General features: G+C 35.7%; 2 protein-coding genes, 1 long non-coding RNA gene and 1 pseudogene across 4 annotated transcripts; all 4 read right to left on the bottom strand.

Moving 5' to 3' along the window:
- Nucleotides 1-767: 767 nt before the first annotated feature.
- LOC120012460 lies at nt 768-4133 on the bottom strand (annotated as a pseudogene).
- A 6328-nt stretch (nt 4134-10461) lies between these two features.
- On the bottom strand, nt 10462-15768 carry LOC120012708. Its single transcript, XR_005471270.1, has 2 exons — nt 15536-15768; nt 10462-11002 (listed from the first exon to the last, which is right to left on the bottom strand). It is a non-coding gene; the product is annotated as an uncharacterized LOC120012708 (long non-coding RNA).
- A 5924-nt stretch (nt 15769-21692) lies between these two features.
- Nucleotides 21693-23377, bottom strand: LOC120012705 (disease resistance protein RPP2B-like). The gene is made up of 2 exons (XM_038864146.1): nt 22666-23377; nt 21693-22585 (listed from the first exon to the last, which is right to left on the bottom strand). The coding sequence occupies exons 1-2, from the start codon at nt 22897-22899 to the stop codon at nt 21851-21853; spliced, it is 969 nt and encodes a 322-aa protein (XP_038720074.1). The 5' UTR covers nt 22900-23377; the 3' UTR covers nt 21693-21850.
- On the bottom strand, nt 23353-24125 carry LOC120012706 (disease resistance protein RPV1-like). Of its 2 annotated transcripts, none has more exons than XM_038864147.1 (2): nt 23592-24125; nt 23353-23486 (listed from the first exon to the last, which is right to left on the bottom strand). In XM_038864147.1, exons 1-2 carry the CDS (start codon nt 24062-24064, stop codon nt 23390-23392), a joined length of 570 nt encoding a protein of 189 aa, XP_038720075.1. In that variant the 5' UTR covers nt 24065-24125; the 3' UTR covers nt 23353-23389. The 2 variants fall into 2 exon arrangements, with proteins under 2 accessions (XP_038720075.1, XP_038720076.1); XM_038864148.1 differs by having other exon boundaries at nt 23451-23478.
- Nucleotides 24126-27687: the final 3562 nt, after the last annotated feature.

The raw sequence follows: 27687 nt of genomic DNA, 5'->3' as shown, positions 1-27687 counted from the left end.
CACATTGGCTAAAAAATCATTGTCAAAACAATGCAAGAGAATCTGCTCATATACTGGCATAAAAATCAACTTTGTTCATCAAAGCCTTCAATAATATCAACTTTATGCTCCTTTACATAATATAAAATCAGCTTTTATAAACCTCTACAATATCAAGTTCAAACTTTTCTAAATCATTTTCCAACCAAGCCATATCATATAGGAAAAATCATACTTTACATACAAATTGCAGTCAAACTTTCATTGGAAACATTCAATTAGTGAAATATAATACTTTAGGGTCTGTTTGGAATCATTTTTGTTTCTTGTTTTTTGTTTTAGTTTTCAAAAAATAGAAAATAAAAACAAAAAATATCGTTTGTTTGTATTTTCTATTTTGGTTTTTATGAAAACCAAAATCAAGTTTTCAAAATTTTTGAAAACAAGAAAAAAAGGTTTTTAAAAGTTTTGGAAACAAAACTAGTTACACTTATTATAGATTGTACTTTTTTTAAGATTTCATATTGCAAATTGCATAAAGATATGAAGGCAATGATCAAATATACTTTGAGTTATTGTTTTAGTTCTTATCTTTTTTTTCTTTCTGCTGATGTTTTCAATAGTGAAACACGACAAAGGCTGCAGTTATAAAAAATATAGGTGGTGTGGATATATTCCATTATTATGAAAATAAAAGCATAAACACACATTTTTTTTTTCAGTTTTATGCTTTCAGTTTTTGTTTTTAGTTTTAAGTGTTCAACCAAACAAGTTTAAATTTTATATTTTCATTTTATGTTTTCATAGTCAACGACGCTGTCACCTACGTTGTTTCTTATATGGCAATCATAGTAAAAATCATTGTCTTTGCAGTATCTTGGGAACCGCTTGAACTCAATAACAAGACAAAAAACCAGGCAGAATAACTCATCATTACACCAATGTGGAGGAAGCTTTGTAGTTAGTGAGGATCCCCTGCTTTTATAGTTGAACCAATCTGGAACATCACCTCCCGGAAAAATGATAAAGGCTGCTCCAGTATCCTGCGCATCATGATAATCGGAAATATTAATTTAAAATATACGTGTATAAATATAGCAAGAGATAAACCCACAGTTAGAGAGATACCCGGGATGATAAAATTTCCGGATAAGAGGCTTCATAGTGCAGCAACCTCAATTCTACATCTGCCACTATGCTGTTTATTGCCTTTTTGTCCAATTTCCAGCAATTTGCAAAGTCAAACAAAATATAATCTTGGTGATCGTCAAATATTCCTCTGACTACTGTGGATAAAGGACTTGCCACCATTTCTAGTGATATGCAATTCGCTACATCTATATATTGGAGATTCATTGGAAGCTGAGGCAGTGATTGAAGCCTCTTGCAGTTGTCCAGGTATAGATGTGTGAGGTTAGGAAGCTGCTTGATGGCAACAGGTATTTTTTGAAAATTGTTTCCAGAGAGATTTAGGCTTTCCACAACAGATAACCAAACAAGTTGGTCAGTCAACTCCCTCAGATGTATATTAGCTTTTAGCTGAGACTCCCTTTTATTTGACAGAGAACACAGACCAAAATGCTTGAGAGGTTTCAGTTTATAAATGCTGGTGGGGATTTTCTCAAGTCTCGTGCACCCACCAAGGTCCAACCCAACTAGGGATTCGAGATTGCAGATTGTTGATGGAACTTCTTCGATGGCAGTGTCATGTAAATATAAATGTTTGATTTCCAATGGTACCTCTGGAAATTTATTGATAAGAGAACATCCCCCAAGATATAGGTATTCAAGATTTGTAGCCAGTGAGAGGTCTGGAATTTCAATCAACTTCTTCGAGCCAAGGAGATCAATCTCCTTCAAGTGCATAAGATTCTGCGACACTAATAAAAATTATTATTAAAACATTGAATAATAAATAGATTTTTGATACATCACTACATGTTTTTGGAGGAATCTAGAATTTATGATTTGTGAATCTATGACAAGAAAAAATGTAAAGGTATACCTGTTTTCCATTCCACAATCGTTTAACATGGCTGTTAGGCATTTTGAGGCTAACTAGATTATTCACAAGAAAATTTGATGGCAAATATGTCAAAGGATATCTGTCCCAATGCAAATATCTTAACTTGTTAGGAAGAGATTTAAGGCCTCTACGAAGGCACACACCATGCAAATGGACTATGATTTTGAGGAACTCAAGATTGTGCATCCTTTCAAATGCTACTGGATTTATGCTGAAGTCTCCTAGTTCAGAAATGTCCAACAACATACATTTGCTTGTCACAGTCTCCTACAAAATGATTGTTGTAAAAAATATGAAGTTAGACATTTTCCACATGTGAGGTTACATACAAAATACAAAGTTACTGGATTACGCTCTTACCGTGTTATTTTTCAATACTTGATAGATGTCACCATAATCCCATAGTCTGCTACGTTTTTCTGGCTCAATCGATTCTTCACAAACAATTTGTCGACCCATTTCTTGTAGTAGGTCATGCATCCACACAATACGACCTGTCTTCCCTTCTCTGATAGTTATAAGAGATTTGTCAATAAGCACAGCAAGTTCGATATCCGTAGAATAATTGCACGCATCATGGAACCATGTCACTTCATCAACAAGCTCTTCTTTAAAGAAACAAGCAATATTAAGAAACAAATCTTTTTGTTGGTGGTCCAATCCATCATAGCTGATCCTCAACACTTGTTGCACAACTTTGTCTGGGGTCCTCTCTAATTTCGTCAATACACTTTCTTGTTCTTGCTTGCTCCTTCCACATAGATGGGAACCTAAGATTTTAAGAGCCAATGGATGACGTTTTGCATAATTTATTGCCCTGTTTGATAGTCTCATGTGATGACCTTCTGATGGATGCTCTTGTTTGAAAGCATATCGGCTGAAAAGACATAGACTTTCTTTGTAATCCAACCCTGGAACGTCGTAGATCTTATCAACTCCTCCATGCTTAAGCACTTGTTTGTCCCTACTTGTTATGATGACAATACTTCCTGTACCGAGGCAATCACGTTGTCCAACTAAAAATTCTATATGCTGAAAATCATCTATATCATCCAAAACAATAAGGACCTTCATACGACGGAGTCTATCCCTTATAAATGGAATTCCCGCATTAGGAGTGCCTACATTTAAATTCCCATCTTTTAATAATCCTGTGACAAGTTTTTCTCGTAACTCATTTAACCCATGCTTCTCACATGTTTCTCTAAAATCTTCAATAATATAATGTCCTTCAAATTGGGGAAAAAAATGGTTAAAATATTCTCTAGCAAGTGTTGTCTTACCTATACCTCCCATCCCTCAAAGTCCTATGATGCGAACATTTTCATTAATCATGCTCAGTAATGATTCAATTTGCTCAAAGTGAGAGCCCATTCCAACAAGATTACCAAAATTGCTTGAGGGAGTGTAGTAAAGCATGTCCAAAATATCTCTCACAATACTTTTGATAAGTGTCGCTTCAGGACTAAGAAGAAAAAAAAAGTAAAACCGAATTATTCATTGATTTTGAACGCAAGACATTATTGTTGTAATCTTAAGAGTATCAAGAAAGGAGAAAAAGAAAGGAATTACCTTGTGACCTGTGAATTCCATCCAGATAAATTAGCAGCTTTTGTCAAAGCATCCGTCCATATTTGTATCTTTGAATGACCTTTATACCGTTCTAAAGCTTGTCCAAAAGGGCCTGATTGGTTTCTTACATGTGATGGATCCACTTTGAAGAAGATTGGTATAACAATTTGTCCATTTTCCTTGTTACACTCCATGATTTTCAAGAGTTCATCTAAGCACCATCTTGAAGAAGCATAGTTCTCAGAGAAAATGACAATTGAGATTTTTGAATCCGCAATTGTCCTTAGAAGAGCATCTGAAATGTCATCTCCTCTACGTAGATCATTATAAATGAAAGTTTGAATTCTTGCATTACACAAAGCATCATATACATGACTGGTAATGTTGTCACGAGTGTCGGTTCCTCTGAAACTAATGAAAACATCGTACTTCTGCCGAATATAAGTTATGGAAGTAAGAGTAGAAGAAGAAGCCATAACGAGAAGCAGAAATGAGTAGTTGTGCTCTTTCAAGTCTTTCAAGTGTTTAAGTAAAGAAGATTTGGGATAGAAGATGGGAAAGGATTATAAAGAAGTTCGCCTCCTGAAGCTTATTATCAATTTTCAAGTTGTTTCCAAAGATTAAAGTAAAACCCACAATAATACTAGTTTAGTCGTGAAAAGAAAGTGACATAAAAATAAAGTAAGTTTCAAGTGACTTTCATCAAAACGCGTTATGGTTGATGGAGATGGGATGTCATTTAAGATAAAAAATGCGTTATGGTTCACAGTACACTAATTTTCGTGAAAGACACTAGCAGAGAAAAATTATCCGAGCCTTTCCTGAGGTTAATTGCACTCAAAATGCCTTTCATTATTTAAGATAAAGACCATGAGGTCACACTCAATCAGCAAAGTCTATTCTATCACTTGAGATTTTTTAAAACAAAAATAAAAGAGACGTTTTGAGGAAATACAGGGACATGCCATTTAATATGAAAGCTAGTTGCATTATTTATAATTACATCTTCAATTATTATTCTTATATGAAGGAAGAAGTCACTTTAGAACTATGCTTTATGGATCGGATAGAAACTCAAATGATGCAAATATTTTCTTTGTATTTGGTAGCTTAACCCCAACACCCATTTATTTTATTTCTTTTACGCGCAAGAAAATGCTAATGAAATTCAGCTAAAGTGACAAAGTTGGTCCGGTCCAACTATTATTATTATAAAACGACTTCAAAGTCTAGATGAAAGCAACTTTATTTTTTCTCCCAAATAATTTTTTTCATCGAAGTAATTCTCCATCTCTTCTTCACAAGAGTACACTTGATTTACTGAGTATCACCAATTTTTATGTAAAAATTCACTATTCCAACATAGATTTAAGATGAAAGGTAATTGCATTATTTATAATTACTTCCCCAATCATTAATTTTTTTATGTAGTAATTACAAAAGGAAGAAAAACAGCCATAGCCATATCATTATTCTTTTGGCTGTTTCAGACAAGAAGATGTGATTTCAGAACTAGAAAAAGAAACCATTCGTCAACTTTCTAGCTCCAGTTCGAAAAAAGAAGATGAAAAAAAAGTCTACACCTCACTCTGGAAACAGAAGTATGGAAGAAGACTTAGATCTATAATTATTTGGCACTTGTAGTTTTAATGAATATGAGCTAGAAAAATTAGAAGAGATCACTAGAACAAACTGAAGAAAAAATCCAAGATGTTAATGCAAATTAACATTGCTGACTATAAACAATAAACAATCCTGCTAAATAGCCCAATGAAATTGGTTCCAATTCTTCACAATCCCATGTGGCATGCCACACCATCAATCCACATCAGCATTTCACTCCTATTTAAACACTACCTATCACTTTCTCTTTCTTCTACCTTCCATTTTCTCTCTCCTCTCTTTGTTCTCTCTCACTCTCACGAAGACCACCCACCACCGCCAACCAGAGCTCTCCCAACCGGCCTTCGATTGGACCTGTCGACCCACCGAACAAAAGTGTCCGACCCCTACGATCATTCTTCGACCCTCTATCACACCCATTGTCACTCGTATAGTTGGAAAAAAGAACCCAAAGAACGGAGGTCATCGTGGCACAAATCGCGTCTATCCGGCCACCTCCAACGACGTCTTCGACAACTGACCCCATATTTGGAATCCACACGTCGAGGGGCACCTTACCCACACATTTTTCGATCGAAAAGCTAACGAAATCCGACTACCCGAGCAAAATACATTGTTTACAAAAACAATGTAATTTGTCGTGCACGAGCATCCAACCACCTCTAACGTCGTCTCTGGTCACTTCCACCTCCAGCAATGTCTCTGCTACCTCCAACAACAATGTAATTTTTGTTCTTGCTTTTTTTTTTTGCATATTTTGGAAGATACACTATGAAAAACAATGTATCACTGTGTTTGACAACTATTTGAATGAATATGCACAATGTATCTACCTTGTTATTCTTTGCTGGTTTATGCTTTGCATTTTTGTCCATCTTATATATGTTGGACAGGAATTTTATTCTAGGGTATAGAGAACACTGTCTATTCCATCTGCAATAGATCCAAGTTGTACTGTGATCTCAGTGATTGCTTCGTGCAATTTATCTGGGTCATGAGTACTTGCTTGTCTGCCCCATGACATATATCGAACACCTTGTATGGCATACTTTGAAACCATAAGTTGCCTTTTGTAGTCTTGAATTTTGTCGGTTGCTTTTTTAAGTCTCCTTTTGGTTTCCATCAAAGCTTCTTGTAGAGATTCGATGGTTTTTTGGGGATCGTCATCGTATACGTCTTCCCTTATAGGGGAGAGATTGAATCTGGGATCATCTCCACCTTCTTCTTCTTTAGAAGTAGAACCTTCATCAGTTCTAGACCTTTTTGCAGGTGGAGAGTTAGGAGTATCCATCCTTGAAGATTTCTTGAGGAAGATATTGGTTTATGCTGATTCTTACTTTTGAATATTTATACGAATGGAATATGAAGAGATTGTTGGACCAAGACTTAGTGTCTAGTCAACATTGTGTTTTTGATGATTGTGTATGATTGTATACTAAAATGTGTGTGAGCATGCTTGACTTGAACATATCCTAAAATGCTAGAAAACATGCTTAAATGGTTATTTGGTTAATTGTTTAATATCTTAATTGTGCATATACACTTAAATGAAGGCTTATGCATATCTCTATGTGAATTTGATATCTATATATTTTTGAGATAGTGCTGGAAATTTAGTTTTGAAAACAAACATACATGGACTAAGTTAGGGCATTAATCTTCTAATGATCATAATTTATCTTAACCAACTTAGATCAAAATGACTTGAAACTTGAACCACATGCACATAAAAGTCTAATATATGTTCCAGCACTATAATCATGATAAATTAAGTGCATCACATATACATTTGGTCATATGCTTAAATTCCGCCAAAACTAGGTTTTACCTAATTTTGTGCATATGTGTTCTTTGTGAACATGGTGAACCAAATGAACTCCGATTTAAATGAAATTTCGTGTGCATCTTAGTTTTATCACTATGAACATATTTGACCTAGTAAAGTTCAAGAGAAAAGGTCATTTACACTAAGTTTGCAAAATGACATTGAATTTACACTTAGAATTTATCGGTTTCACTATTAGTGACTTATTTGCTTGGTTGAGTGACCAAACGATTTCCGATTGTTATGAAATTTTATATGGACATTTTAATATATATAAAATGATTTATCATGCAGTAATATGAATTTTCTGGGTTGTTTTTCTAATGTAATTAACCTATGCGCTCTATATGAAGCTCTTTGAGCTTACATGCAATTGGGGAGTTCTACCTCCTATTTCTTTGTAGGTTAATCATCATGAGGATGTTATATCACTCAGAATTCAGTTTGCTCAAGTGAATTGAAGTCCGGTTTTCAAGTATGAGCTTGGATCTCTAGAAAACCAAGAAAAACCTATGTTCATCAACCTTCCACTAAGGCATTTTGATTGATGATTGGAACTAGCCTTAGGGCTGTATAATATGGATATATTGGGGCTGCCAAATTCAGAGTTTGAAGTCAAGATTGGAGGGACATGTTTGGTCACTTGAAGGATCTCTTGTCTTCATCAAACAAGATCTTGCACATGCTTCCTTTATTGAGGTCAATGATCATATTTTTGTGAGAAGACAATTGATGAAGCTAAAGGACAAATGCAATGGTTGAAATTTGTAAGAGATGAGAAAGTATATTTTGCAACTAGACAAGACTTAGATTATGAAGATATTCTTGAAGACTACACGCTCCAACGGTACACTAATCTATGGCTGAGATTGAATTGTTTTGAATTATGAATGGATCAGATTACAACAAGACTTGAAGGGTTAAGATGACCATTTAAAAGGTGAATCCAATGGTTGTGCATAAGACCATATTCTTGCTTGCAATTTTTGACTTAAAAGAAGATCTTACTTGATTTTTGGAGTCAAAGATTGTTGCAAGTTGCTACACATTTTGTAGGAAATCATTGGAGATACCAAGGCCAAGATTTGGTGTAAGTTTGATCAAATGGTCAAAGATGACAAAATTGTTGGAGATACCAAGGTCAAGATTTGGTGCAAGTTTGATCAAATTGTCAAAGATGGCTGCAAGTGCACATGACAACTCAAATCTTGGAAAGCTAGACTTGGAAAATGATGTAAGTGCAACGGCTACATATTGCAAGGTTGAGATTTAATGATCTATTCATTCAATGGCCAAGATTTGCACATGTAATTGAAGGTCGAGATTTGAAGATAGAAAAAGATCCAATGGTGGAAATCACAAGAGCTTGGTAAATTATAAAGATGGGTTCTTCCTCATTCCAACTTGGAGAAGCCAAAATTACATTGAAGAAATTCTTGTTCTCAAAGCTTCCAAGCTAGTTTGTGCCATTGAATCCAAGCTTCTACCCAAGCCACTCTAAAGGCTTCCTCACTATTTTGCTTTTGCAAAGAGGGAGTGCTTCTCATTTGACTTCTTATTTTCAGATTCGAAAATCCTCATTATTCTTCATTTTCTATCCAACCCGTGAGGTGATATTGTGATTCTTGAGTGTTCCTCAACCCCATTTGCTTAGTGCAAACCTTGAGTGAACCATTTATACCGAACACTTGTAAAAGTCCCTTCATTGGGCAAAAACCTTGTTGAGGTTGAGTTTAAGGGAGTGCTTGAAACCCTTGGTTGTAAAGTTTGAAGATTATCTTGAAATCTTCAGTTTTAAGGGTGACCTAAAAACCCTTGTGAGTTTGTGGAGCTCTTGAGAAAACCACATCCTTAGTGGAGGTTGGAAAATCCTAGGTTGGTGAACCTAGGTAGTAGATGTAGGAGAAGAGTCTCCGAACTACTATAAATTGCTGTGTGGACTTTCTTGATTGCATTGCTTGCTTGTTGATTGATTAAGTGTTTTGATTGCAGAATTTTCTGAACCACTAGTCTGTCCGTGCACTGTTCACATAGCTAAACTTTGAATTTTAATCTAAATTTTTGATATAGTATTCATTAGGGTGTTGTGATACTGCATACCAAATTTCATTGAATTCTGACTTGATTTGCTAGGTGAAATTTGAGTTGTAAAATCTGTGCGCAGTGTGTTGTTTAAAAAATCTGTTTTTGCAATTCCTTGATTATTTGATAATTGATCATTCACCATATTGTATCACATCTTGCATTGAAATGAATATTGATTAAGATAATCATTAGAGTCCAAATTTGTGTGCTAATTGTTAATTGACATTGATTTCTTTTTAAATTATAAAAAGAGATTCCTATCGGAATTTGGGGACACAATTCACCCCCCCTCTTGTGTTAAGTACGATCCATCAATATATGTCTATTTTAGAAATGACATTGTTTTGGAAACAATGTAAAAGCATTGAAGATTACATTATTTTTGATCAATTTGGTTATTTACATTGTTCTGAAAATTTGACAATTTACATTGTGCTGGAAATTTGATAATTTACATTGTGATGGAAATTTGGTAATTTACAATGCTGAAAATTACATTGTTTTGATAAATTTGGCAATTCACATTATTCTAGAAATTACCTTGTTTTGATAAATTTGGCAATTCAAATTATTCTGGAAATTACATTGTTTTGATAAATTTGACAATTTATTGGCAAAAAACAATGTATTCACAATGTTTGTGTGCAACAAAAACAATGTAATCGAATTTTGTATGCAAAAAAACAATGTGCATAAAGACATATGAGAGAAGGTGGAAGTAGGAGAGAATATGGAGATAAAAAGGGAGATTTGGTTTTCAAAATTTGAATAAAAGAGAAGTGGAAAGAGAAGAGGTAAACTTAAATTTCAAATGTATTTCATCCATGTAAGCATGCTTTCCATGTCAATAAGCTTAGGTGGCAATGCCACATGAGATTGGGAAGATTTGGGACAAAAAGTGTTGGAACAAATAACATTTTCCAACAATAAAAAAGAAAACAGTAGAGAAGACTGCTGACTATTTCCAAGTCTTCTTTAAAGTATAGAGCAAAATGCGTTGTGATTGATGGAGATGGGATGACGATGTGACTTGATCAAATATAAGACATGCCGATGGAACCTAATTGCATTAGTTACAATTGCTGCCTCAAAATTTTATTATTATTATTTATGTAGTAGTTGTGGAGGGACTAAAAGAAACTATAAGCATATCACTATTCTTTGCAGTTTCATTCAAGACTTTTATGGATCGGATAGAACGTGAGATGAGGACGTTTTGTCTTTCCTTAAAGGGATAAGTATGAATTTAGTACTTATACTTTGTAAGCTTTGAACCTTTTTTTGGGTCAAATAAGCATCCGCACTTATCAAAATGGTACATGTTAGTCATTTTGTCAAAAATCCATTAAAAAATACTGACATGACCTTTATATGTATATCATGTATTTATTTTATTTTATGATAATTATTGACATGACATACATAGTGGCATTGATTAATGAAATGGGGACACATTTCATTTTTAATTTCTGATTTAAATTAAATCAAATAATAATAATTTAAAAAATCTAAAAAATGAGAATCATCTTCTCTGGGCAAAGCTCCATCTCCTACAACCCTCAGATTCAATTGATTTAGGGCCAGGAAGCTTAAGAGTCCCACCTTCTAGCTTCTTGCTTCAATTGATTTAGATCTAGGAAGCCAAGCCCCAAGCCAAGCAAGTAAGCACATCAGACTATCAGAGGCCTCTAAGATCCCCAAGCCAAGTTCCATCTCCGCCAACCCTCTTTGAGTTGTTGTTGAAGAGTCCCACCTTCTTCCAATTTTTGCTGTAGACAACCGTGGTTTATCACAAAAATCGAGAACTTAAGCTTTCAAAAATCGTGTGAACCCGGATCTCCAAGATGATGCAGATATAGGGTTTGGTGAGAAATTAAAACCCAAATAAAATCCTGCCATCAAATCCCCAAATCATTGCAAGCAGTGTAGGAGGGTGGAGATTGATTTTGCAGGTTGGTAGAAAACAAAGGGTTTTCAAAATGGAGGAGCCAGCGGAGAATGATTTTGCTATGCCTTTGGAGATGAGTAGTCTGATTGAGAAGAACAAAAGGTTGAGCAACTTGAGATTTTTTACTTTTGGTTTTCTATTGTCAATGTCATTATCTTTCACATATTACACGTCATTTTAATTTTTTTAAAATATAAATTATATTATATTTTTTGCCATCTCAACAATATTTAACGGGAATTGACCATAAAGACTAACGGAATCCAAAATCCAAAGTGCAAGGCTTGTTTGATCAAAAGAAATTCAGGGGCTTTTTTATTCAAAATGAGACTTCAAAACTACTTTTTTTCTTTACCAGATTGTGTATAATAATGTGTTTGGTAGCCACCCCCAACACCCATTTCTTTAATTTCTTTTACGCGCAAGGAAATGCTAATGAAATTCAGTTGAAGTGACAAAGTTGATTTGGTCCAAATATTATTATTATAAGATGATTTCAAGTATAAATGAAAACAATTTTCTTTCTTTTCCCAAAGAAATTTTTTTATTGAATTAATTCTCCATCTCTTCTTCACAAGAGTACACTTGATTTACATTTACTTAGCGCCACCAGTGTTTATATAAAAACTCACTATTCCAACACAGATTTAAGATGATTGCTAATTGTATTATTTATTATTACTTCGTCAATTATTAGTTTCTTATGTAGTAGGAAGAAAAACAACCATAACCATATCATTATTCTTTTGACAGTTTTGAACAAGAAGATGTGACTTTAGAACTAGACGTTTATGGATCGGATTTTAAGTCAAATATGTTTGGTAACAACCCTAATATATATATTATTAATTCTTGCTCTTTCTTTTCTCCCAAACAAATATTTTTTGTTTATTGAAGTCATTTTGCACCTCTTCTTCCATGAAAAAGATGAGCCACCCCTTTCCTCTTTGTATGAACAATAATACAATATGAATATGTACTTCGATTGTCACTAAATTACAAGTACAGGCAGTAGAAGTGTAGAACAGTCGAACTCCTTTTTTTTTTGTGGGAATAAATTCTGTAAGGATTACATGCATCATCAATGCGAGAGTCTGCTAAAAGGAGGTACGGTTTTGCTTCTGGGAATGGATAGGGAAATGTAACGCACGGTTTTGTTTTGGGTTTTTTTTCATTCTTATTAATTAGTTAAGGAAATTATTTGAAATAGAAAAATTTGGAGTTAGTTTATCAATTTGATACATTTGATTTTAGTAACATATTGAGGTACAATTGGCTTAGATGGAGACAAAATGAGTCTCTTTGATCTATAGGGTATGGGTGTAAGCTCCCATGAAAGGTAAAATCATATAAAATTTGCTAAAATACTTTGCGCAGGTTCAATATAGACTATATAGACTTTGGCAGCTATTATTAGTCTTTACATTCCATACTTTTTGTTAAATAATGACTCATATTAGAAGAATTATTTAATTCCTAAAAGCTCTAAGAAAAGGGGAAGTTGTGTGAGAGGGGAGCGTAACGTACCAGTTGAATGATGTCGCTGGGCTATTTTGTATGGGGGGTACTATTATAATTTTTGAGTACCTAGATAGCTGGTATAAAAGGGTTATAAACCCTAGCAGAATGTACGATTGGAATTACTCTATTGAAAAAAATCGTAGACCCCGTGGATGTAGGCATATTATCGAACCACGTAAATCTTGTGTTCACTTTTCTTTACTTTGATTCTTTTTGTTTATAGTTTGTTATCTGTTGTCTCTATGGGAACTTGTTTTACAACAATTGGTATGGAGCTTGAGGATTCAATTTTTTGGGCAGCCAGGTATCGCATACAAGATGAGTGGATTGAATATGCAAGCCAAGTCTAGGAAATTTGATGGCAAGGACAATTTCAGTGTATGGCAAATGAGGGTGAGTGATCTGTTGAGACAATCAAAGATTCACAAGGTGTTAACCGAGAAGAAATGAGAGAAGATTGATTTGGATGACTGAAAGGATATGGAAGATTTTCCTTCAGCACGATTCGTATGTGTTTGAAAAATTCAGTGGTCTATGATGTGATTGAGGAGAAGACAACGAAGGTTCCAAAATGAAACTGGAGAGTCGGTTTCGGTCAATGAACGTCACCAACAAACTATTCTTGAAACATGACCTTTTAATGTTCAGAATGGAGGAAGATGTTTGATAATGTCGTGAGGATTAGGGAGAACGTTAAACATGTTCCAGAATTGAGAAAAAACTTGATCTCTTTAGGGGAACTGGGAAAGACTTTGCATGGGTTGTCATCATATCCGGGCAGTGGAATTCTTAGAGTATCCAAGGGTGTTATGACAATTTTGAAAGGGAAGCGTATTGAGAACAATTTGTACAAACTGATAAGGAGTACGATTATGGGTGATTGATGTGCCAAATATATACATACATTTGCACATCCTTTACACATAAGTTCATCTCATTTTGAGTTGATTAAGAGTTGATATTGCCTAAGATAGTTATATTTGCATATTGTAGGTGTCAAGGCAAGAAAGGAAGGAAAAGAGTGCAAAATGAAGATTTTTACTCCAGAACCAATTTCCGATCAATCGGAGCCATTCCCGATCGATCGGACCTGCCAAAACAGCCTTGAATTCGGAACAGTGTCCGATCGATCGGAGGTACTATTCACAGCACGAGCAGTTTCGCGAAAAAGTTCCGAATTCACTTGTTTTTAAGCCAAAACGACCCCAACTTGTTTTGAAAACGACATAAGAGTTTGGGAAAGTATAAAAGGGCATAAAATAGGGTTTTGGGGGAGTTCTTGGAGCTGGATTTCATTCTACCACCATTGGAGAGCTTGGAGGCCACCATTGGAGCTTGGAGAAGAAGAGGGTGTACAGGGGGGTTTTCTCTCTCCTTTTCTATCCTAGTTTCTATGGTTGATTTCCTTTGTTTAATGATGTATTTTGCTTCCATGAGTGGCTAGATTTCTTACTAGGGTCTTAATGTAACCAAACCTTGAAGATTCAATAAACTTGGTTTCCTTATTTCTTGATTTCTCTCTCTCTATTGATTGTCTATGGGTGTGATTAATGCTTTTGAATGTTTGGCCATCATTCAATTGATTTGCTGCCTAGATTGAGACCGGAAGGAGATATCTAGGGTTTGCCTCAAGCCATAGATGACATAGGGTGCATGAACCATAGGAATATAGGTTTGTGGCTTATGCAATCGCTAAATGATTTCCATAATTCTTAATGGGTTTTTGATATATTAATCCGATTGTTAGGAATAACAGGGATTTATGTTGAAAATACGTTTGATGTATCTAGGAATAGAACATTGAATAGGTTGGGAAATCGATTGTCATTATAAAGAGAGGAATTAGGGATTAAGGGACCAAGGGAATTGAATTGGATAGGTGAGGTGACGTTAAGTACCCTAGTGCTTTCCATCCTTGATTTCACACTTGTGTTTGATTTGTCTTTGTTCTTTTTAATTAGTTTAGTTAAAAATCAAAACAAACCGCAAAACCTTTCCCCAATTTGCATAGTTGTTACTAGTTTGACATTGAATTCTATTGTCAACACATCCCTAGTGGAAACGATAATTTACTCACCTCTTTATTACTTGTGCGATTTGTGCGCTTGCAATTAAATCCATATCAGTGATACTTCTTTAGTCTCTTCAAATGAATTAGGCACAGATATATTTTCTCTTTGGCGCATGCCTCTAGTGCATATCAGTGAGCAGGGTATGCGAGAACTCCATAAGAGAAAGCTGCTAGATGGAGTGAAACAATATAAAGTAGATTTATGTGAGTTATGTGTTTATGAAAATAGAATAAATTTTAGTTCAAGCTGTCTTCACATAAAAGTAAGGGTATTATGAAATACATGCATTCAGACGTTTGTGGTCTAACACAGGTACCAACGAAAGATGAAGATAGATATTTTGTGACATTTATTGATGATTTCACCTAAAAGGTTTAGGTATTTTTCATGAACGAAAAATCAGAGGTATTTCAAAGTTCAAGGAGTAGAAAGCCAAGGGTGAAAAAGGGACAGGGAAGCAAGTGAAGTGCTTGAGGTTTGATAATGATAGTGGATACACATTTGGTGAGTTCAAAGGTTTCTACAGGAAGTGAAGGAATTGAAAGAAATTTTACACTGATTATGAACAAGTCAAATCCAAATCTAGTATTACAAAACCAAGTCCAAATCCAGTACGAATACTACCGATTATCATTCTATATAGAACTCGATAATTACAAGACCAAATAAGGCACAAGACCAGCAAATCAACTACAACTAGCAGGATAAAAACAGGGAATAACCTCAGTCAATCATGAGCAACATCGAACAAAACAAAAACCCACATCATGAACCAGATTTATGAACAAAGGGTTTGAGCAATAACAATGACAACATATTAGCAACGAGTCTAGACAAACACATAGAATGAAACCAGATTTGAATTAAGGTATTTGAGTCATTACCTTCTCAAGGAGACAAGGAAAATCTTCTCTCCCTTTTTGTGATTATTTGTGCGGCCGATCTCCTCTGATTCGTCTAATGTGTGCGGCTGCTTTCCTTTGTGTCCTCTCTTCCATTCTCGGCTATTTGTCTTGTGTGGCTCTTCCCCGAATTCTCTCAAATTATCTCTTGGTCTTTCTTTTGTTTTTTCTCCCCTTTTTTCTTCTCCCAGCCGATTGCTCTTTTTCTCTTTTTTTCTTTTGTTGTGCGGCTGTCCTCATCCCCCTCTCAAAGAATGCTGCCTTTCTTTTATACTAAGAGAGAATGAGACCCTCTCTCTCCTAAAACCCTAGTTCTTTCAATTTGTCCCTTTTGCCCTTACCTTTTCTTTCTTTTTAACCAGGGTGGGTATTCTTTTTGGTCTTTTCCACTTTTAATTTTCCATTTAATTTATTTATTTTTATTCTCTAGATATTTTCTAGGGTTTTGTTTTTGATAATTGGGCCAAAACTTAGGAATTGGGCCTTAAATTTTGAATTTATGAATCTATGGGCTTTTAAGCAAAGACACGAGTTTGGATTTCATTTTTCTTCCTTTAATTTTTATTTTGGATTTCATAATTTTATTTTTTCTTTTATTAATATTTTGGTCGGACGAAAACCGGTTACTACAAAGGGTGAAAACTATGACTTGTGGGCAGCTAGAATGGAGTTTTTTTTCATGGCTCATGGGTTGTGGCATTTGATTGAGGATGGTTATGATCCATAATCATTGTCAACAAACCCTACTGTTCAAGAGCTTAAAGATCACAATGATATGAAGCTTAAGAACTTTAAAACTCTTATCTTTTTACATTCTGCTATTGATGAGAAAATATTTCCTAGAATTGTTGATATAAAAGTGGCTAAAACTGCCTGGAGTAAGCTACAAGAGGAGTTTCAGGGCAGTGTTAGGGTTAGACAACATAAATTATTGACCCTAAAGAGGGAGTTTGAAATGGTGAAGATGAGAGATTCTGAAACTATAGGAGACTACTCAGCTAAGCTGAATGAAATCATAAATCAAATGAATCTTGTGATTTGAGCAAGATGTCCATTTCAGAGTTGTGTAGTAAACTACAAGCTCAGGAGCTGAGATTTTCCAGGAAAACTAAAGAGGATTCAGAGGGTGCATTCCATATGAAGTACAAAGGGAAGCAGCCCTCTGGTTCAAAAGATGGCAGGAAAAAATTGTATGACAAAAGTGGAAAGGGGAAGTCCAAGGAAGATTCGAGTACTGGTGATCAGTCCAAGTTAGACCAGGGCAGATTTCCACCTTGTCCTCACTGTAACAAGACCAATCATGCAGAGAAATCTTGTTGCCAGAAGTATGGGAGGCCTCAATGCAAGTTTTGCAAGAAATTGGGCATATTGAGAAGTATTGTAAAGAAAAGCAGAATCAAGGGCAATCTGGTGGTTTAGGAGGTTCTGGTGTTTCACATGAGGCACATTTCTCAAATGTTCAAAAGCAATCAGGGCAGGATCACTTGTTTATGGTAGTGAGTAGTTCACACACTACTGTTGAGGGTTCTTAGATCATTGACAGTGGTTGTACCAGTCATACGGCCAAGGACATTAACATGTTTTCTTCTCTGGATAGAACTGTCAGAACAAAGGTGATTTTGGGTAAAGGTGATGTGGTGCAAGCTGAAGGCAAGGGTTCTGTGGCTTTAAATGCCAAGCAAGGTACTAAATTTATTTCAGATGTGTTATTAATACCTCAATTGAACAAAAACTTGTTATCTGTTGCACAAATGATGAAGAAAGGATATTCTTTGAATTTTGATGATTTTAGTTGCACTATTACTGCTCCTACTGGTTGTGAGATTGCTAAGGTGAAGATGGTTGAAAATTCTTTTCCTTTAATTACAAATTTTGTTAGCCATGGTGCGTATGCCATGTAGGGAGATGAGTCTTTGCTATGGCATAGCAGGTATGGACATTTTAACTTGAAGTCTTTGAAGTTAGCTTGTGATCAGAAGATGATCAAAGATATGTCAGTTTCTCATATCAGTGATGAGGTCTGTGGTGCATGTTAGTTTGGGAAGCAACATAGACAGTCATTTCCAGCAAGTTCTTTATGGAGAGCTAGTGAGAAATTGCAGCTGATCCACACTGATGTGTGTGGTCCAATGTCTGTTCCTTCTTTGAGTTAGAACAAGTATTTTGTTCTGTTTAATTTATTGATGACTTTACAAGAATGACTTGTGTTTACTTTCTCTCAAGTAAAGCTCAAGTGTTCTCTATGTTCAAGAAGTTTAGGAGTATGGTTGAAGCTCAAAGTGGGATGAGAATTAAGAGTATTAGATCTGATAATGTGAAGGAGTATATATACATCAAATGAATTTGATAAATTCTGTGAAGACATGGGTATAGCTCACCAATTGACAGTGAGTTATTCACCTCAACAGAATGGAGTGTCTGAGAGGAAGAATAGGATCGTGATGGAAATGGCAAGGTATATGCTTGCTGAAAAGAAGTTGACAAGAATTTTTGGGCAGAAGCAGTGTATACTGTTGTGTATCTTCTAAACAGACTTCCTACAAGGTCTGTGAAGGAGATGACACCTATTGAAGCTTGGTTTGGGATTAAACCCTCAGCTAGGCACTTAAAGGTCTTTGGATCTATCTGCTACTCTCATGTTCCATCTGTTAAAAGGAGTAAGTTGGATCAAAAATCACATTTGAGAATTTTCTTGGGTTATGCATCAAAATCCAAGGGCTATAGGATCTACAATCTGCAAACTAAGAAAATCACAGTGAGCAGGGATGTAATTATGGATGAAACAGCCTACTGGGATTGGGAGAGTCAAAATATTGTGAAAAATTCAGGGTTGCAGCAGCTGCCAGACACAAACAGCAGCAGTGATCCAGTAGCTAAATCTCAGTTTGATGATGTTGATGATGATGAATCCTCTTCCAAGAAGACGAAGTCTTTGGCATAGATATATGAGCAGTGTAATGCTGCTATTGTAGAACCTTCTAGCTATGCTGAAGCTGAAAAGCATGAAGAGTGGAGGCTTGCTATGAAGGAGGAGTTGGAGATGATTGAAAAAAATTCTACTTGGAATCTCACTCCTACACCTAGTGACAGAAATGTTATTGGTGTCAAGTGGGTATTTAAAACAAAACTAAATCCAGATGGCTCAGTGTTCAAACACAAAGCCACACTAGTTGTGAAGGGTTATGCACAGCAACCAGGGGTGGATTATTTAGATACATTTGCTCCGGTTGCTAGACATGACACTGTGAGACTTCTGATTGCCCTAGCAGCTTATCATGGTTGGAAAATTTTTCATTTAGATGTTAAGTATGCTTTTTTGAATGGGATTCTAAAGGAAGAGATATATGTTGATCAACCTAAAGGGTATGTTGCAGCTGGAAGTGAAGGGAAAATTCTCAAGCTCAATAAGGCTCTTTATGGCCTAAAACAGGCTCCTAGAGCCTGGTATAGCAAAATTGATTCTTTTTATGCTTGATCAAGGTTTCAGTAGAAGTAAAAATGAAGCTACATTGTATGTGAAGAATGGTGAGGATCACTTGATTGTGTCCTTATATGTGGATGCTTTTCTGGTGACTAGGAGTAATCCAAAGTCTGTGGAGGTCTTTAAAGCTCAAATGAAGGATGAATTTGAGATGTCAGACCTAGGTGATGAAATATTTTCTTGGGATGGAAGTACATCAAAATAGTTCAGGTATTTTCCTTTCACAAAGGAGATATGCCTTGAACATTTTAAAGAAGTTCAATATGGAGAAGAGCAAGCCAGTTGCTACTCCACTTGCTTTGACAAGTAAATTATCTTTGAATGATGAAGATGCCAAGACTGATGCTAAGGCATACAGGAGTTTAGTTGGGAGTTTATTGTACTTGACAGCTACTAGGCCTGATCCGATGTATGCAGCTAGTTTGTTGTCAAGGTTCATGAGTTCTCCAAGTCAAGTTCACCATGGAGCTGCCAAAAGGGTATTGAGATATCTTAGAGGCATTGTGGATCTTGGAATCCATTTTCTGAGGGGAGTTGGTGGTGTTCTTGAAGGGTATGTTGATAGTGACTATGCCTGGAGTCCTACTGACTTTAAAAGCACAACTGGTTTTATTTTTTCATATGGTTTAGGTGTTTTTTCATGGAACTCCAAGAAGCAAGAGATCACAGCACAATCAACGACAAAAGCTGAGTATATAGCTGTTGCTGTTGCTTCAAATCATAATATGCGGTTAAGGAAGCTTCTGTCAGACTTGGGGCATGTTCAAGATGAACCTACTGTGTGTTGGTGTGATAGTAAATCAGCCATTGCTATTGCTGATAATCCAGTTCAGTTTGGCAGGACTAAACACATGAACGTCAAGTTCCATGCTGTCAGAGAAGCTCAGGAACTTGGTTCTATTCAAATGGTGCATTGCAAGTCTGAGGAACAAATTGCTGATATATTTACAAAAGCTTTGCCTAAGGATCAGTATGAATTTCTGAGGAGCTTAATGGGAATGTCCAAGCTTAGTCTCAAGGAGGAGTTTATTGGTTCTAAGACTTAAGCTTTGCTCTTTATTGTGTTTGACTTGGTCTTTCTCTGACCAAGAGTTATATTTTGTATTACAAAGTTGACTGTCATGTCACTTGTTTTTATTATTTTTTTTTATCTTGTGTAAGTTGTGTTGCCAGGTAAGCAACTAGGAATATATCTAGTTTGTCTTGTTCTGGTTTGTTGTACTGGAAATCGTATGAACAAAGTAAAAAAGCTCTCTTTTGACTTTTTTTTTTCTTCTTCTTATGTCTTTGTCTGATATATGAAGATTGAAACCCTATTGTGTTCGATCTGTGTTGTTGAAGGAGTAGAGCTGCTTGTGTACTGATTTGTGTTTGATTGCTGCTTCTCATTTCTCTGTCTCAAGATCAGATCAAGACAAGTTCTGTGTTCTGTGTTGTGACAATATATATATTATTCAAAAGTTATTTATTCATTATCAGCTTGAAGACTTATTATGTGCATGAGGTACTGTACATGTTGTGCAGATTATTAGTCCTTAAAAAGTTCATAGTGCGCCTTGTTGGAATATAACATGCAATAAACTAGATAATATTTATATTGCATGAACAGTGAACAAGCTACAGAAATGAAACAGTAACATTAGCATATATGAACTCAATAGTTGATGCTTAAATTAAAATACCAAAAACCGTAAACAGTTGATAGGAATTGTGGGAGCGAGGTACGCCTTTCGCGAATCTCCTTAAAGAGAAATGTCCAGCCACTGGTGCCAAGCTCTCCGGACAGACTCTTCCCAAGATACAACGCTCCGCAAACCACTAGTAAGCAGCACTTCAATACTAATGGACTTAGACGAACCAATTTAGAATTGCACTCTCGGACAGATGATGACAAAGAAGCAGAGACTCAGAATGGCAGCAGAATGACAGAAGAAGAAGAAGTATATTTTCTCTTTTGAAGCTGCTGCCAAGGCTCTCCTTATATAGGAGGCTTAGCAACAAAAACCCAGAAAAATCAGTGAGAAATCACTGATTTTCGGGCTGGCAATTTGACCAAGCAAGGTTGCAACTGCTCTGGTTGACCAGGTAAAGATGTCAGTCATGGGCTGGGCTTGAACAATCCATATTCAATGCATTTGGGCCTCTCTTATGGGCTTATACAAAGTGCAAAAATGTAAGAAATTATTGGGCTAAGTCTGCGAAGGGCCTGATACGCACGCACGCTCGCCTCGCCTTGCCACGCCCGACCCATCGGCTTGGCTCGGCTCGACGAGCGGGCGTGTGTGTTTTAGTCCAAGTTCATAATGTGGAGCCTCTCACTCCTACAAAAGCTTGGGTGCCCTTGGGCCCAAAGTCTTACTACAACACTTGGGTTTATAAACAACACATCCACATGGTATTTTTCCATTGTGGGATTCTCATACACACAATTATTGCACTATGTCCACCATGCTCATCATGGTCACTTTGGAGTCTTTTTACATTCAACCAATAAATGATTTGGTCACACTAATTGCTCCAATTTATTGTCCTTATAACAAGGATCAATTGCCCATAACTTTCATTCAATAATTATTATTGAGCTTTCAATTAATAATGGTCAAACTATAGTTGACCCTCATTTTCCAACACGCCTGGGTATATGAAGAAGTCGGGGAAGAAAGAAATAGTATCGACATTATTATATACGATCAACAAATACAGGAAAGCAATAATGCAATAACCCGCACATAAAAACCATTAAAAACAATAGAAAGCGGCCAGAGAGGGTGACTTACTCTTGAACTGATGAGTAATGATACATGAGGAAAATTAGATCAAGCTCTTCTTACTCTTTTTGAGTTGATTTCCCCTCGAAACCAACGAAATTTAATAAAATTTCTTAATGTCTTCCGCTTCAGCTTCCGTTTTATTTTCCTACGCCTCACAGGAGCTAAATCTTCCACGGGGTTGCCCAAATTACAGCCTTCATTATCTTTAACATCTTCTATGGCTGCTTCTTCAATATCATCGTCCACATAATCTTGCTTCAAAGGGAACTGGGTCAGATCACCAAAAGGAGACTTAGGTTGAACCACTGAACGACGATATCTATCTTCTATCTCATGAGTGTACAGTAAATGGACGCCACACTTTTTGACTGTACAACAGTTTCTAAAATCTTCTCCAACCCAGAATTCAATTGAGATCTCATCCGCATCGTATGCTTTTCCAGGTATCCTCCAATTATTTACCAATGATTTATCATAAACTAAATTAACATTATTTGACTGAGTAGCATTTTCCAATCCCCAAGAAAACCTCAAACCATTATTGGTACTGAAGCTGTCACCTCCGTTGTCTCTTATGTGGCAATCATAGAAAAAAGCTTCGAACTTAGAGTGTCTGGGGAACTGCTTGAACTCAATAACAACACAAAAAACCAGGCGGAATAACTCGTCATTACACCAATGTGGAGGAAGCTTTGCAGTTAGTGAGGATCCCCTACTTTTATAGTTGAACCAATCTGGAACATCACCTCCCCAAAAAATGATACCGGCTGCTATAGGATCCTGCATCATGATAATCAAAATTTTAACTTAAAATATACTTGTATAAATATAGTGAGATAAACCCACAGTTAGAGAGAGACCAAGGATAATAAAGTTTCCAAATAGGCGGCTTCCCAGTGCAACAACCTCGATTCTACATCTGCCAGTATGATGTTTCTTGCATTTTGGTCCAATTTCCAGCAATTTGAAAAATGAAACAAAACACAATTTCGGTAAGAGTCAAATTTTCCTATGGCTGCTGTGCCTGTGGATAAAGGACTTGCCACCATTTCTAGTGATATGCAATTCACTGCATCTACATAACGGACATTCATTGGAAGTTGAGGCAGTGATTGAAGCCTCTTGCAGTCGCACAGGTAAAGATTTGTGAGATTAGTAAGCTGCTTGATGGCAACAGGTATTTCCCGAAAATTGTTTCCAGAGAGATTTAGGTTTTTCACATTAGATAACCAAACAAGTTGGCCAGCTAACTCCCTCAGATGTATATGAGCTTCTCGTTGAGACTCCCTTTTATTTGACAGAGAACACAGACCAAGATGCTGGAGAGGTTTCAGTTTATAAATGCTGGTGGGGATATTCTTAAGCCTCGTGCACCCACCAAGGTCCAACGCAACTAGGGATTTGAGACTGCAGATTGTTGATGGAACTTCTTCGATGGCAGTCTCATATAAATATAAATATTTGATTTCCAATGGTACCTCTGGAAATTTCTTGATAAGAGAACATCCCCCAAGTTCTAGGTATTCAAGATTTGTAGCCAGTGAGAGGTCTGGAATTTCAATCAACTTCTTCGAATCACCGAGATCAATCTTCTTCAAGATCACCAAAATTGCTTGAGGGAGTGTAGTAAAGCTTGTCCAAAATATCTCTCACAAGACTTTTAATAAGCATAGCTTCAGGCCTGAAAAGAAAAGAAGCAAACCCAAATTACACACTGATTTTGAACAAAAGAAACTATTGTTGTAATCTTAAGAGTATGAAGAAGGGAGAAAAGGAAAGAAATTACCTTTCGACCTTTGAATCCCATCCAGATAAATTAGCAGCTTTTTTCAAAGCATCCCTCCATATTTGTATCTTCAGATGACCTTCATACGGAGCTAAAGCCTGTCCAAAAGGGCCTGATTGGTTTCTTACATGTGATGGATCCACTTTGAAGAAGACTGGTATAACAATTTGTCCATTTTCTTTGTTACACTCCATGATTTTCACGAGTTCATCTAAGCACCATCTTGAAGAAGCATAGTTCTCAGAGAAAATGACAACTGTGATTTTTGAATCCGCAATCGTCTGGAGAAGAGCATCTGAAACATCATCTCCTCTATTGAGGTCATTATCAATGAAAGTTTGAATTCTTGCATTACACAAAGCATCATATACATGACTAGTAAAGTTGTCACGAGTGTCAGTTCCTCTGAAACTAATGAAAACATCATACTTTCGCTGAGTAGAGGTTATGGAAGTAGGAACAGAAGAAGCCATAACTAGAAGCAGAAATGAGTAGTTGTGCTCTTTCAAGTCTTTCAAGTCTTTTAGTAAAGAATATTTGGGATAGAAGGTGGCAAAGGGTTATAAAGAAGTTCGCCTCCTGAAGCTTCTTACCAATTTCCAAGTTGTTTCCGAAGATTGAAGTAAAACCCACAAAAATAATAGTTTAGTCGTGAAAAGAAATTTCAAGTGACTTTCATCAAAACGCGTTATGGTTGCGTTTATTTATCCAAGCCTTCCATGAGGTTACACTCAAAATGCCTTTATTTATTTAATATAAAAACCATGAAGTTATAGAACTGAAGCGACAACATACATATTATTATCTGCCTTGAAAAATGTTGGTCAATTCAAAACAATTTAACCAGAATGGGATAAAAAACTGTAATTTTCTATCACTTGAGATTTTTTAAAACAAAAATAAAAGAGACTAAGATGAAATTTCAAAGCTGGTGGCTGTCGTGTGAACCTTATTTAAAAAATAAAACTTCCAAACTATTTCCATGCATCTTCTTTAACATTGCTGACTATAAACAATAAAAAAAGGAAACAATAGAGAATCTTTGCCGACTATTTCTAAGTCTTCTCTAAAATATAGAGGAAAACGCGTTGTGGTTGATAGAGATGGGATGATGATGTGAATTGATCAAATATAGGGACATGCCAATGAAACCTAATTCCACTGACATGGCATCTATTTAGTTTAGTCGTGAAAAGAAAGTGACATAAAGACTACTCCTTTTTCTTGGTAGCTTACCCCCAACACCCATTTATTTTATTTCTTTTACGCACAAGAAAATGCTAATGAAATTCAGGTAAAGTGACAAAGTTGGTCCAATCCAAATATTATTATTATAAGACGACTTCAAAGTCTAGATGAAGACAACTTTCCATTTTCTTCCAAACACATTTTTTTTATTGAAAAATAGTTCTCCATCTCTTCTTCACAAGAGTACACTTGATTTACTGAGTATCACCAATTTTTATATAAAAAATCACTAATCCAACCCAGATTTAAGATGAAGGCTAATTGTATTATTTATAATTACTTCCCCAATTATTAATTTTTTATGTATTAGTTTTAGAAGGAAGAAAAACAGTCATAACCATATCGCTATTCTTTTGACGGTTTCTGACATGCGACTTTCAGAATTAGAAATAGATATCATTACTCAACTTTCTGACTCCAGTTCGGAAGAAAAGGAATCTATACCTCACTCTACAAACAGAAGTATGGAAGAAGATCTATAATTATTTGGCACTTGTAGTTTTAAGGAATACGAGTTAGAAAAATTAGAAGAATAACTAGAACAAACAAAAGAAAAAAAATCCAAGATGTTAATACAAATTAACATTGCTGACTATAAACAAAAAAAAGGAAACAACGGAGAATCATTGCCGACTATTTTTAAGTCTTCTTTAAAGTACAGAGCAAAACGCATTGTGGTTGATAGAGATGGGATAACGATGTCAATTAGTCAAATATAGGGACATGCCGATGAAACCTAGTTGCATTGATTATAATTGTTGCCCCAAAATTTTTTATTATTTTTTATGTAGTAGTCGTGGAACGTAGAAAAACAGCCATAAACATATCATTATTATAACAATATCAAATTTTTTATGTAGTGGTTGTGGAAGGTAGATTGCATCAATAATCTATGTTATAAAATTATAACCGATTTGCATCATTGATTGAAGGATGCTTGAACATTTATGGGTATGGGTGAGGATAAATATATATTCGTTTAAACAATAATTAATCCTTATTTAAGTTGTAAAATATTTGAAAATTAACTCATGATAAGATAAAATATTGAAAGAAAAAATATTAAAAATTATTAAATACTGTTCAAAAGAATTTATGAGGATGAATAATGTTTGAGACCCCCAAAAAGTGATCTCAAAATACCCCCATTTAATGTGGAGTGTTGGATGTAAAATGGGACCTATATGTATGTCTTTAATCAATGACTATTTTAATGACACATAGATTTGGGGGACTTTTGAGGGTGATATTTTGAGGGTCTCTAGCATTGTCCTATGAGGATAGAGTACAATCAAAATTACACAAAACTCGCTTAATACTTCATCTTACTGTAGTTTTGTTCATTGAAGCGCTAAACTACGTAACAACTCACCTCATCACAATTTTTTTAGGAGTTAATTATACTTTTCATTACCGAAAGATAAGGGTTGTTACTGTTGGAACCCACACAAAGTCCCACATTGGAAAAATATAAAGAAAGTGTGTGGTTTATAAGGCATGGGGGAGGTCTAACTCATAGGCTTAAGCTTTTGAGTTAGATGTGCTTTCCTCCATTGTCAAGTAAACCCACATATGTTAGGTCTATGTAACGTGGGATCACCCCTGGTCAAAATTCTAACAGATACACTTCTAACACCCAAACATTTTTTGTTACAAAGTTATCACCCATTTTTTCAAAATGAGACTTTTTGGGGACTCAGACAAATTTGCTTCAAAATTGGGTAGGGTTTCCACTGATATGGCATTTATTTAACTATTATTGGTCAAAAATGCTTATGTGGCAACAAACCTTATGTTCGACATATGACATGAAAATTCCAGTTAGATTATTAATAAAAAAATTAACTTGCTATTAAAAAAATTCTCTACAACTTTCTCTCTCATAGAAACGAGATATTCTTCAGTAAAATCCAAGCCATTCTTCATCTCCGCTGGAAACCTTACCCCAACAGAAAATTTTCATCTCCAATTTCTCTATAACCCCCAATCGATCCATCATATTCGTTACTTTAATTTTCTTTGAATTTGGTATATTTTGGGAAGTTGTTGTTTATACCGATTTGTATTTCTTTGTATTTGGTATATTTCTTCAAATAATCTCCATGAATCCAAGTGTCTTAGGGAGTCCACTCCACTGCCGTCTGCCGCCACCTCTCTCTCCTACACAGAGGTGGCTATTGAGCAAGTCATCTGAAATCGATATTTACTTGGCTTCTCTCTCATCTATTCCACGCTTGGATTGAAACTTAGATCTAGAAATCTAATTCCTTGAAGGCAGCAATGGTCGCCACGAAAAATTTGAGAGCTTTTGGGCAATGAAACCTAGATCTAGAGAGTGTGTTAGTTCCAACCTAAATCTAGAGGGTCAGATATAGAGGATCGAATCAAAGCTGAGAGCTTTTGAGCTTTTTTAATCTCAGTGGGTTATATTGCGGTAGGCTTATTGACAAAAAAAATCTTTTGATGCTAAAGGTGTAACAATCCCTATCTTTTGATGATGAAAAGAACAATTAATCATTTTCTTAGTGACACTCCAAACACTTTTTATCAGTACAAAATCAACTCACAACATCACAGTTTTGTAACTCACCACACAGCTCCACAAATAAGTCAAAATACAACACACTTCTAAACAGACCATATGTGTGTGCGGTTGGTGTGCTGTGGAAAAGACAGTGTTGGGTGTCAAACGGGTCTTGGTAGGCCTTGCCAAGCACCTCAATGCGGGCTGAGCCGGGTTTTCAGCTCAGATGGGCTAGCCCGACTGATAGTTCATGGTTAGATTGTTTATTTTAAATGTCTAAAATGTCCCCCTAACAACTATATAACTCCGTTATAATAAGGGATA

This window comes from Tripterygium wilfordii, chromosome 13, assembly GCF_013401445.1.
Source record: "Tripterygium wilfordii isolate XIE 37 chromosome 13, ASM1340144v1, whole genome shotgun sequence".
Taxonomy (NCBI): domain Eukaryota; kingdom Viridiplantae; phylum Streptophyta; class Magnoliopsida; order Celastrales; family Celastraceae; genus Tripterygium; species Tripterygium wilfordii.
Note: the sequence above shows the minus strand (reverse complement) of the source record. Positions and strands in the feature narration are given on the sequence as shown.

What these genes read in the sequence shown, in the direction of transcription:
- LOC120012705 (XM_038864146.1), bottom strand. Translation starts at nt 22,899, where the DNA reads ATGAATGTCCGTTATGTAGATGCAGTGAATTGCATATCACTAGAAATG. An exon ending in TGGAAACTTTATTATCCTTG is followed by an intron (nt 22,586 to 22,665) that starts GTCTCTCTCTAA and finishes ATCATGATGCAG; the next exon opens with GATCCTATAGCAGCCGGTAT.
- LOC120012706 (XM_038864147.1), bottom strand. Translation starts at nt 24,064, where the DNA reads ATGGCTTCTTCTGTTCCTACTTCCATAACCTCTACTCAGCGAAAGTAT. An exon ending in TGGGATTCAAAGGTCGAAAG is followed by an intron (nt 23,487 to 23,591) that starts GTAATTTCTTTC and finishes TTTTCTTTTCAG; the next exon opens with GCCTGAAGCTATGCTTATTA.